General features: G+C 37.9%; 1 protein-coding gene across 1 annotated transcript in view; it reads left to right on the plus strand.

Annotated features, from left to right (window-relative positions):
• LOC148014237 (uncharacterized) overlaps positions 1 to 11,987 on the plus strand; it is a 53,599-nt gene extending 41,612 nt beyond the window's left edge. The window contains exon 3 of the mRNA XM_087666536.1: positions 11,899 to 11,987. Coding sequence (XP_087522662.1) covers positions 11,899 to 11,987 — 89 coding nt within the window. The remainder of the gene's footprint in view (positions 1 to 11,898) is intronic.
• Positions 11,988 to 13,268: the final 1,281 nt, after the last annotated feature.

The following is a 13,268-nucleotide window of genomic DNA, read 5'->3' on the forward strand; positions in this document are numbered from 1 at the left end:
CTCATTTTCAGCATGCTTCTTGAAGTCCTTGAATGCATCAAACACATCATCCTTATGTTTCAGTATGTAAAGCCAAGTCTACCTCTGTTGAAATCATCAATGAAGGATACATAGTAACGAGTACCAACAAACAAAGCATTATGAGATGGACCCCATACATCTGAATGTACCAACTGTAAGGGTCGTGAACTATTCCGTACATGTCTCATAAATGGAAACCTTGCCTGCTTTCCAAACTAACATGCATCACATACATGTCCAAAGTCATGATACTTGAACTTAGGTAGTCCAAGCACAATCTCCTTCTGCTACATAGATTTCAGCTTTCGTACATTCACATGGCCAATCCGCTTATGCCAAATCTCAACATCCCATATAGCACCATCATCATGTGCAAACATGGCTGCTTTCAATTCTGGAATTGATGCATCAAGAGTAAACATTATGCCATCTATTTGGCCTCTAGCAATCAATTTGCAGCCATTACCATATTCTTCAACAAAGCATCCATCTCTATTAAATCTCACCTACAGATTCTGTTCTGCCATCTGTCCAACTAACAAAAGATTCTTGGTTATTGTAGGTACATGTAGTCCATCATGCAGGCTCTTTTTCTTGCCATTAGGCATCAACAACGAAACAATTCCTGTGTTATGAATGTCATGTTGGGTGTCATCCCTAGTACACACATAACCATGTGAACCTGCAACCATCTCATCAAACCATTCTCCATGGAGTGTCATATGATTTGAAGCCCCTGAATCAATGTACCATCTCTCATCTCGGTTCTATCTAGATGCATTCTTAGACACATGCTGCATGGCAAACAATCTGTCAACCTACTCATCATGAGCATCGCTAGAAGATGCATAGTGCTCATGATGTTTGTCCTTTTCCTTCATATCTCCCTACTTCTTGTAACAATCCTTTGCAATGTGTCCATATCTACCACAGTAATGACAGTCCTTATCTATGTTTGACTGATCATTTGACTGCCATGAACCAGATCCACCACCTCTACCATGGGGTGATCTCCCCTTGCCTCTAAAGCCGCCAGATCCACGATGGCCCTGTGTATTTGTGCCATTCCAGGCATTATGCTGATGTTGTCCATAAGTGTTTTGAGTGTCTTCTCAACCTCGAAAAGAGCCATGGCCTCTATTGCCTCTGCCACACTGGCTAGAGTAAAGAACAATGTCTTTGCTTTGAGATATACTAGAACTTGTATTTAGCCCAAGCTTAACTTCCTCATGCAGCAGCAAAGCAATGAGCTCATCCCAATCAGGGGATTTAGCTCTCACAGAAATAGACATATCAAATGCTTTATACTCTTTGCCAAGTCCATTCAATGTCACTGCAATCATATCATCCTCAGGCACTGAAGGTCCAATGGTAGCAAGCTGATCTGCTATGTTCTTGATCTGTTTAGTGTAGGCCTGAATGCTTCTACCATTCCTAGACATGTTATTGAAGTGTTGCTTTAGCTGAATCTTTCTTGCATGTGTTACATTTTCATAATTCTTCATGAGTATGTTCCATGCATCCTTTGAGGAGCTGCATCCAGTAATTTGTATAACCATAGCATCTGATTACGTAAGGAAAAGCAATGTAACACCTTGCATGCTCTCTCAATCCATAGCTTCTGAGCCCTTTTCTGATCATTAGTCAGATTTCTTTTAGGCATTTCAGGTTCAACCTCATTGCCTTACATAAGTTCCAATAACCTCTTGATGCAAGGAGGCATATTCCACGGTGGATTCCGTGAGGTTTTGCAGTGGATTCCGTAAAATTTTATTTATTGCCGGGGCTCATACACAAGGATTCAACATGTGAATAATCCTATTGATCAATTTTCCACACAGCAACAAGTTCCAGACGGGTTTGTTTTATGGTTGTGAGTGTATGCTCAAGCATATGATTATGGGGAGCATCTTCCATGGAAAAGTCAATTAATCCTTCAGATTTCATGACAGCATTACAATATGAATGGATTATGGCATCTACACATGGCTCTTGTAAGTTTCGTAAAGCTGATTAATGCTAGACATCACAAACTCCAACATACATGTGAATGGAGGAAATAGCCGGCCTTCCAACCTCTTTGAAGAGGTTTAGTATTAAATGTCAATCTGAGAAGCATCAGTAGGTGCTAGTTGTGACCCAATACAGAAATCAAATTCGCATGATATTGCGTGGTCAAACGAGCAATAAGTCTTTGCTAATGTTCTCTGATTTTGTTTTTAATGTCTTCACAGGCATCAGGTTGCAATGTCACTGAAAACTCTGGTAGATCTGGTATCTTTTATGAAATCTTCTCAAGGCTGCTGCCACTTTGTTTGTGTGCTTTGCTGGTTGCATCCTTTGATATCTTCTCAGACAAGTACTTCATGACTTCCCATAGAGGAGGGCCCTTGTTGCTGGAGTGTTCGCACAGAAATCAGCACAGAACTTCTTGCTCTCCATTAAAGAACTCTCAGACAGTTGTAGGCATGCTGCTGCCTTTGCATGTTCAGATCCCTCATCCAAAATCAGCTCATGGAAATAGTATGCCGCAGCCTGCTAATAGTCCACCCTATGGTTCGAGTAGGCTCTGTATTGTGTTCACTGAAACAGCCCAACCATCAATACTGCTTTAACATTTCCAATTTGGATGATGTTTTCTTAACACCAACTGTTCCATAAACTCCTTATGCTGTGTTTGATAAGGGATCCTGATGATGACCCTGACGAGCATGTTAGCTAAAAGTGTCAATCTTCTTGATGTACATCACTCTCGGTGTTACTGCATACGATTGGAATCTTGACAGTCGCCCAGCAGGCTCAGACAACTTGGCGTGCCATGATCTTCTTATTGTTAAAATTCAACCACACAAGCATGGACATGCCAGAAATCGCTGCAGCTAGAGAAGGTGATGCGCTAATAGTCGTACCCATATTACTGCAACACAATACTTAACCGCAGGCTTTGACTCCATCATAAAGCATCTGCAGCTTCGACTGCGGATGATGACTGCGGATGACTCCTCCTCCCACAGGTCCCTTTTAGTTCATCGATCATAGTCCAACGAAATTGCCAATTTCTCCACTCTTCACTAGATATCACAACATCAATTTCATCCTTGTTTTCATCCGAGCTCTCCTGCGTTTCTTCTTTACTCTTCCTGTGTTACCGCTCTGGTTTTTCCTTCAGCGAATGTTTGCCAGTTTTTGTTGGATGACCGTTGCATCTTCAGAAAACCACTGATTACTGAATGGAAAAACCTTTTCCTCCACCCTGTAAATATCATAGAAAAACAAAACGGCCGATAAAGCTCTTATTTTCTTCCTATGTTCAGTCTTTCTCCTCTGAGTTCTAGCTTTGTCCTCCTTATTCATTTCACGTCACTGCTTTTTTAGAACCGTTTTCCCCAGTTTTTTTTTTAACTACTTGCCACACTGTAGTACATCCAAACAATATGAACAGACCACAGTCCCAAGAGCACAGTCGAATTTCCAATGCAAAGAATAGCAACACTGAATGGCAAAACATTCAATCCGCAAAACAGTGGAGAAATTTATATTGCCGTCCTTCTCTGATTGCTTCAAAGGTCGCAATTTGTTACAACAGCTGCTGCAGGTCCATTCTCCGTTTTCCACAGGATCGATTGTTCCCCTCTCGTCGACTGAAAAAAACATTCCCCTTCTCTCCGTTGAATTCGCGTCGTTTCCCTCCTCCACAGTCGATTTCCCTCATCCTCATAATTAGCTCTTGAATCAGCTAATTAGCCTCCTCCCTTCCGAGATTCCCTGCGCCCCCTTTTTGATTCTCCTCCCATCTCACATAAAAAAATCGATATATATCTATGTCTCCTTTTTTAGCTCTTGTTCCACAGGTTCCTACTTTTTAATAATTCTGAAAACATTCCCCACTAAAACAGAGTGCCCGTTTATACCACAATCAGGTCTACCTTGGCTGAAAACATAACCAATACACTCGGAGAACTCGGCAAACAAATAAGCATAATTTAACCATTGCCTGGGCCCATATGGATGAGATGAACCGATGTATTGAATGATTAATGAGTAGGACCTCTTAGAACTGCTCATGTGACACTGACTTTTAAGGTTAGCAGCCATCTTGCAAGCATTAATCTGAAAATAAAGGCTCCTTCCAAAAGCTCTGCTCCTGCTGAATTCCCTTTTTTTTCAGAACATTCATTTCATTATTCCCTTCAATGGGTTAATGGTCCATTGAAGCCTCAGCTTTGAACCTGCAAATCATATATTCTCAAGGTTCTAGGAAATCCTCTTTGGTAGTGAATTCCCTTTTATGTCACCTTTGCTTGGCCAATTTCTAGTGATGTCATCTTCTCTATTACTACTATGCATGCCTGAAGGCTAATGACAAATATTGCCTTGCAAGGAATACAACCTTCTTCTTGCATTTGTTTGTAGCACGATAAACTGCTTTCCACTTGACCTTGCTCAACATAGGCTGAAAGCATCTCATCATGCTCACCACTATGCCTCCAACTCCTCCCCACTATACTCATACGCAGAAAATAAATGTAAACACAACAACTAAGTATGTAAAAATTATCAAATCACACACACAACTTTTGGGTGGTTTTCACACCTCGAATGCGCAGCAATACGACAACGCTGTTGGATTCCAAAGGACCGGCCTCTACAGGCAGAGGACCACGCGGGAAGCTTCTTCATCAAGTCTTCTATTCTCAGAAGAAAGAGATAAGCAATTTCAAATTACTGTGGTTAAGAAGCTTAATAAGCTTTTAATAAAGCTTAATTTCTCAAAAGCTCACGATGGCGGCGGCAGGATGAAGTCAACGGCGATGATTGCGGTGTCAACATACCGTCATCCTCACGATTTCAGTCGTTTCATAAAAGCTTTAATTTAATAAAGCTAAAAGCTAGGCTTTGCTAAAGCTAATTACTACTCTCCTTCTTATTAGCGGGTGTTTCTATTAAACTCCTTCCGAATCAATCCCGAACTTATTTCCACCTCTCTGGAAGCCCCTATTCACACCTGTGGACTGACAGAGCTAGATTCCAGCAAATAGTTTGCAACATGCAGTCTGCACGCATGATTATCTTCTTGGAAGATGACCGTAATATCAAATTCTGCATCCGCAAAAAAAGAAATACTACAAAAAGCCATAAAAGAAAAAAGAGAAATAAGCCTTGTAAACCCGACTTTGAGCTACACTCATCCCACTAACAAGATTTCAAGTGTGTGAGGTCTTTTGGAATTTTGCACGATGTCCGATCAAACCATGGAAGATTTTATGGCTGAAGGTGACCTATCCGAACCAACGATGGAGCAAAAACTGGATTTGATTATGATGCAGCTTCAAGAGGAACGAAGAGCACATCAAACCTTGCAAGCTCAATTGGCCAATCTGCAATTATCTACTGCCGACCAAGATGGACCACAATCTAAATATCTTATACGACGTACGATTGATGCAACACTTGAAGCGCAATCTATTCGGAAAGAAACAAAGATAAGTAAAAGAAATTTCAAATTTTATACTTTCAATGGGTCGCACAGTGGAAAGACTGTACTTGCTTTTATTAATCAATTTGATGATTATTTCCATGAAGAACAATATGTTGAGAAAGACAAAATTAAGTATGTCACTAATCATCTAATCACTAATCATCTAATGGACCAAGCATCCCTATGGTTGACTGTTGTCTACAAGAGCATTGATTTTCTACTACTTGGGAGACTTTCCAAAAGAATTTTTTGTAGAATTTCCTTCCCATAAACGCAAGTTTATGTCTGGCTTACTTGGATATTTTTATGCGGAGGTCAACATGTTCAAGCCAACGACTTTCGAGGATGCAATTTCCTTGGCCCATGACAGTGAAGACAAAATTCGAGGATGAGAGAAGTGACCACAACAATTTCAAACTAATGGTAACTTTGTTTCAAAACAATTCAATTCAAATTTTCGAAGATTCAATCAAAATCGTTTCCTTCCATCTTCATTCCGTAAATATTGGACACGACCACCTGCTTTACCATCAAACACAAATCCAAACCCTAAGCCATCTCTCCAGCCAAATCCCAACATTCCTAAACTTCCCGCTATTACCAATAATGTATCTAAAGCCAAACCCATAGTTTGTTATAAATGTCATCAACATGGACATCTAGCGATGAATTGTCAATCCAAAAAGCCAACTATACAACATAAGATGAAGACCATGAAGAAATTCCAAATTTCACGGAAGACAATGACGATATCGGTACTACTTCAGATACTTTACCAGGTATGCCAAATCCCCATTCTTTATTAACGATGAAATGTCTTGTGCATGGTAAAGAAAAGACTCTTTTACATGATGATGGGAGCACACACGACTTTATTTGTGCAAAATTGGTCAAAGAATTGAATTTACATAGCGTTTCTACACATTATCGCATCAAGGTTGCATTCTTAGGCACTAGATACAATGAAACACAAGAAGTGCATGACTTAAAAATTAAAATTTGTGATTATGTCGAACGTAGAAATTTCTTAGTTGTGCCTTTGCAATCTAGTGACATTATCTTAGGAATGCCTTGGCATCATCAGTACAATCCTGATATAGATTATTCCACGCATTCAATGAAGATTCATTCTAATGGAAAACAAATCACATTGCATGGTATGCGTACTTTCGATAATTTTCCATTGCTTAGTCATACTCAGGCTAAACGTGCATTACGAAAAGGTAGTAAATCCTATTTAATATGGGTGAATGAAATTGAAGCTAAAGAAAATCAAATGCATCCTAAGCATGCACAATTTCTTTCACAATTTCAAGATTGTTTTGCTGATGATTTACCACCTGGATTACCACCTATACATCCCGAAGATCACAAGATAGACCTAATTCCTGGATCACAACCACCATGCAAAGCACCATATAGACATAACCAAATTGAACAGAAAGAAATTCAAGCCCAAGTTGAAGAATTGTTAACCCGAGGACTCATTAGACCTAGTAGTTCTCCATTTGGTGCACCTGTCCTATTAGTAAAGAAGAAAAATAATACCTATTGCATGTGCATTGATTATCATGTCCTAATAAAATCACTATTAAAAATAGATATCCGATTCCTAGGGTAGATGATCTTATGGATAAGCTACAAGGATCTGCAATATTTAGCAAGATAAACCTTAAATCTGGATACTATCAAGTAAGATTGGACACATCTGATGTATTCAAAACTGCATTTAGAACACAATTTGGACACTATGAATTCATTGTTATGTCTTTTGGTTTAACTAATGCACCAACCACATTCAGTCGTATGATGAATCGCATATTTTTGAAGCATCAGCATTGTGTCATTGTTTTCTTTGATGACATATTGATTTTCAGTAAGAATGAGAATGAGCATTATGAACATTTATCTTTGGTTTTCAAATTATTGAAAGAGAATCAATTATATGCTAATCCAGAAAAGAGTGAATGTTTCCAAACAAAAATTGAATACCTAGGACATATGGTTTCATCTGAAGGTATTAAAGTTGACCCTAAAAAGATAGAAGAAATTTTGAAGTGGCCAATACCTAAAAATGTGCACGAATTACGTTCTTTCTTAGGTCTTGCTAGCTTTTACAAAAAATTTGTGAGAAATTTTTCATTGCTTGCATTACCTTTGAAAAAACTATTAAAGAAAGGCATTGTGTATCATTGCTCCAACAATCAACAAAAGTCCTTTGATTTACTGAAACATGCTTTAACTCATGCTCCTGTATTGCAATTACCTGACTTAAATAGATCATTTTTATTAGTAGTCGCTGATGCTAATGGATCTGGAATAGGAGCAGTCCTTATGCAAGATTCTCATCCCATAGCCTACTCTAGCTACAAACTTAAACCCTCTGAACTTAAGTATTCTACCTATGATAAGGAATTGCTAGCTGTAGTACAAGCTTTACGTAAATGGAAATACTATTTAATGGGATCTGAATTCATGATCAAAACTGACTAACAAAGCATTAAACATCTCCTTAGTCAACCACAAATATCTAACCGACACATTAAATGGGTTGCTTTTATTCAAAGTTTTCATCCACTCATACAATATCAACCCGGAAAAGAGAATATTGTTGCCAATGCTTTAAGCAGAAGACCGACTATTCATAATATTTCTGTGATATCTTTTGACTCTCTTCTCCCTATGAAAGATACTTATGACCAAGACCCTACTTTTCAAGCTAATTGGAATAAATTAGTTGCAAATAACTGGATTCCCATTGATTCATTGTCTTACATTGATGGATTTATGTTTTATGAAAAAAGATTATGTGTAATTGTTCCATTTCGATCATTTGTTTTGCATGAAATTCATTGTCCCCCATACCAAGGCCATAGAGAAATTATTTCTACTTTGCATACACTGATTGAAGATTTTTATTGGCCACACATGGAATCTGATGTATCTAACTTTGTATCTGAATGCTTAATTTTCCAAAGAGTTAAACGACACCATGGTAAACAATATGGTTTCTTAATGCCTTTACCAATTCCAGAACGACCATAGGAACAGATCTCAATGGATTTTATCACTGGTTTGCCTAACACTAAAAATAATCATGACATGATTTGGACTATTGTTGATAGGTTTAGCAAACAAGCATATTTCATTCCATGCAAGAAAACATTAGCTGCTCAATTGTTCTTGAAAATTGTTTTCACTAATCATGGTTTGCCAAAAGTTATTTTTTCTGACCATGATTCTAGATTTTGCAATAATTTTTGGATTACTTTGTTTATTAATTTAGAAACAAAGATTGATTTTTCATCTGCATTTCATCCTGAAACAAATGGGCAAACAGAAGCTACTAACAGTACCATTTTAGATCTTTTGCGTGTATACACAATTTCAAAACTACAAACATGGGATACACATTTACATTTACTTCAGTTTGCATACAATAACACACCACATATAGCTACACAGAAAGCACCATTTAAAATTATTTATGGATATAGATTGCCTACACATGTTACATCATTATCAAACAAAGTTCAAGCTGCTGATGATATTGCTAACATTCATGCTACTATTTTTTATGAAGTTAAAGACATGATTGCCAAAGCCCAGCAATCATACACAAAACAAGCCAACAAGAAAAGAAAAGCTATGAGTTTCAAAGTTGATGATTATGTTTGGTTACGAATTGAAAAGCAAAGATTACAAAGTGTTGACAAACACCCTGTTGTAAAGTTAGCCCCTAGATTTTATGGACCTTCCAAGATCATTCACAAAATCAATGACAATGCATTTAAACTAGAATTACCACAACACTAGAAAATCCACAACACTTTTCATATCAGTTTATTACGACCATTTAGAGGCCAATTACCTATACACCCTGTTTATGAAAATCCTCCTTTGCTAGAAGAAGAAACTGAAATCCTTGAGCCTGAAACTATTCTAGATACTGACTTTATGACTACTAGAACTGGTCGTAGATATTCTAGATATTTGGTTAAGTTTAAAAATCATCCTGTTGAAGAGGCCCAATGGATGCACGCTCGAGACCTAAGTGCTTACCCCTCACTGCTAGCCCCACATTGAGCTAATAGCAATTGAGGACAATTGCTATCCCACCCCGGGGGTATGATGCCAAGAGGCATATTCCACAGTGGATTCCATGAGGTTTTGCGGCAGATTTCGTAAAATTTTATTTATTTCCGAGGCTCATACACAAGGTGGATTCCTTGTGCGAAAAGTCGATAGGGATGCCTGTTCTTTTCAGGCGTCTTGTTAATTTAATGTGCAAGTGGGTGATTCCATAGTAGGTGATTCTGCAAAATACATATTTAAATTAATAGATGTTTATGAGTTTAGAGTGCGCACTCATAATAAATTAAGGTTAGGAATATTGAGTTCTAACTAATTTATTTATTTTGTAGCTGAAGACTGCTAGGTATTCACTTTTGTCGGTTTAATTTTATTATTTTCTAACAATTGTGAATGCTTCAGTTGTTGTGTAGAGCAGGCAGCGGTGGTGTTGGGAAGCACTGGGCGATAGCATGTATTCAAGTTATTTAGAGAAAATTATCATTTTTTATGGACGCGCATCTTAAGCGTGGCACTAATATTTATATTGACATGCTTATTTATTGAAGCGCTTGACATTTATTTATTATTTTGTATGCGCATGGGCACACGATTTAAATATTTGTCTCAGACATTGTATTTGGACACCGCGCGACTCTTTGGGCGTCCAATAGCTTTAATTCTTTAGTGGGACAAAAGCAAACACAAAAGCTAAAGCATGCTAATTGTAAATTGGACTATTTTTTGAGCTTGGAGATGAATAATATATCAAATACATGCTTTATGGAGCACACACACAAGGCATGGGGGGAGATTGTACCCAATTAGTCTTTTGCTTCATGTCGTGCAAGCCTTCTCTCTTGTTTTTTTTTGTGCAAAAGTAGAGTTCTTTTGTTCTTGGGGACCTTCCGACGCTCCCTACGCATGCATATAACATCCGATCTGTGTACCACCTCTACCAACCAAAAACAGCAAACATTCTACCATCTCTTCGACCTCTAGCAATCAATTTGTAGCCATTACCATATTCTTCAACAAAGCACTTTCTTGTCTGTAGTTACTATATTTTTTTAAATGCATTATGTATGGTGGATTGATGTGTAGTTATTCATTCTACAAAGCCCGTTTAATGCTCCTTTGTGTTGGGATGAGCTTTTAGATGGTGAGGATCTATAGCTCATGGTTGGATTCGTGGAGCACACATCCTCTTCTTTTTTGGTCTTGTGATTTATGCAGGTATCTTCTATATACTATGTTGTTATCATCCTTTGTATCTTAACGGCCATTGCACACGTAAGATGTAATTCATTTGTAGAATATAAACACAGCACATGGTGCTATATAGGTTGCCCTGCCACAAATTTTTTCTCTCTATAATTGTCGCTATTAGCATCACAAATTTATTGTACACGTCGCAAACCGTCGCAATATTATTAATAATTTAGAGAGAGAGAGAGAGAGAGAGAGAGAGAGAGAAGAAGAAGAAGAAGAATAATAATAATAATAATAATAATAATAATAATAAATTCTTGATATAGTTTATGGATTGCTAATTTTATCTAATGTTATAGGCTTAGTGTATGAGAATAATATGCACACCATGATAGGCTCAATGTGAATAAAAGTTGCCATTAAATGATAGGCTCAATGTGTGAGGATAATTTGAATACCATGATAAGCTCAATGTAAATAAAACTCACCATTAAACATGTTTGTCTTTGAGAAACTTGAGAAATGGTCATAATGATTCATTAGAGATATAGTTTAGGCTTGATCCTATTAGTGTTGGTCTTCTACTCCCTACATATCAATGAGTTCCACATCCCCATATATTGCATTTTTATACATTCAATATTGTATTAGACTTAATTGCCAAAGCTTTTGAAGTTTCGATAATATTCATTGTATCAACCTTCTATGATCTATCTCGCCCCCATGAGATATGCTTTTGAACCCTAGTGTCGCAATAGGAGAGCACTAGCATGAATTATCGAGAGAATCTAAGCGTGAAGCACATTGTGTTGTGTGTCATTGCCTTGGCTTTGAAGGTTCCAATGCCCTTATGAAGCCAATACCCTTCAAAGAATGGAGAAATTTTTGTAAGCTTTCATTAAGCCAAGCTTGAAAAACACCCTTCTTACCCAAAGGGTTAATTAAAAATGCATTTTCAATAAAGGGTAAAATTTCAATTTACCCTTTTAAAAATAAGTTTAGGTTTTATGTATTGTTTGTATATTTTATATACTTAAAAATCATGTAATTAATAGTTTGATGTTAAAAAAGCTTTTCAATGTTAAACTAAATAGTTTTTTATTCTTCTTTTTAAGCCATCTCCCGCCAATTTCCAAAGCATCCTGCAATTCACACTTTTGAAGTTTTGAGTGAAGATATTCGAGACCTGAGTGAACTTCTATAGAGTCCAAGCTCCAAAGTCCAAGGTAGCAGGCCGCAGCAAGAGAATTAGCAATCGAGCACACAGCGTGAGGATACCTAGCCAGGCTAGCCTTGAGCCTACCCGTCTGTAGGTAGGAACACAACTCTCTCTCTCTCTCTCTCTCTCTCTCTCTCTCTCTCTCTCTCTCTCTCTCTCTCTCTCTCTCTCTCTCTCTCTCTCTCTCTCTCTCTCTCTCTCTCTCTCTCTCCTCTTCTCTGATTCCAGCTTCAATCACAAGGAACTTTAAACACTTTTCCATATAGTAAAAAAAGAGAGATTTTCTAGATACTTATCAAAGTATCTAGAAAAAGTCTCAACTAGTAAAAGTGGAACACTTTACAAGTTAGTGATCTAGTAAAATATTTCTATATAGAAAATTTTTAAAATTCCTAGTTGATGATCTAGTAAAATATTCCTAGATAAGAAAACTAGTTGAAATTATAGATATAGTAAAATTTTCCTATACAAGAAAACTAGTTGGAATCATTAATACAAGCCATTATCACACTAATATATCATGTTAAGAAAACTAATCACGATTTGTTCACAATGTTGTATTATTAGCAATAGAATTGTGATTGAATTCACTAAAAAAGTTGTCTTGAACACTACATTCTCTTTGTAATGAAGGTGGGAAAAGCATGGATTTTATGTGGAAAATAGATGGGAAAATAGTAGGGGAAATGTGGGAAATGTGGGGGACGATATAAGTCAACCCCAAAAGGATTGTAAGGTACCTATTTGCTTTGACATCTAATGTCCAACTCAATCGGCTTCCTTCCTCACCTGTGCTCTCTCTCAATTCACGCTACTCCTATCTCCCCTTCCTTCTCTATCTTCCCTTGCCTTCCGTGGCTTTCCTTCATCTCCCAGTTCCCCTTCATTGCATTGGTATCAGAGCCTAAAATTCAGGCACCTACAAAGCAGCTTTGCATCGATGGACAAAACTATTGTTATCTAGGTGAACCAAGCGGAATCCAGCACGTGAAAGAGAGTGCAGGTCGATTGGAATCAAGGCACTCAGGGCGGCCAAACTCCCTCACGCACCGATTCCACCAGTGAGCCATTCCGTTTGCTTCCGCCAATCACGAACTCAACATTTCGTTTGGAGAAACTAGCAGCCTCGCTTCAGCCGTCACTTCTCTACCTCACGTCGCCCTCACTGTTCTATCCATTTGCTACAGTTCCGTCCGTCTTTTTTTTCTGTTCACGTCACCGTTACTGCTTGCCACCGTCTTCGCCAGTGTTGCTCGACCACGAGGT

The sequence above is a fragment of the Lygodium microphyllum genome, chromosome 25 (genome assembly GCF_053477565.2).
Source record: "Lygodium microphyllum isolate KBCC chromosome 25, Lygodium_microphyllum_v1.1.10, whole genome shotgun sequence".
In the NCBI taxonomy this organism is placed as follows: domain Eukaryota; kingdom Viridiplantae; phylum Streptophyta; class Polypodiopsida; order Schizaeales; family Lygodiaceae; genus Lygodium; species Lygodium microphyllum.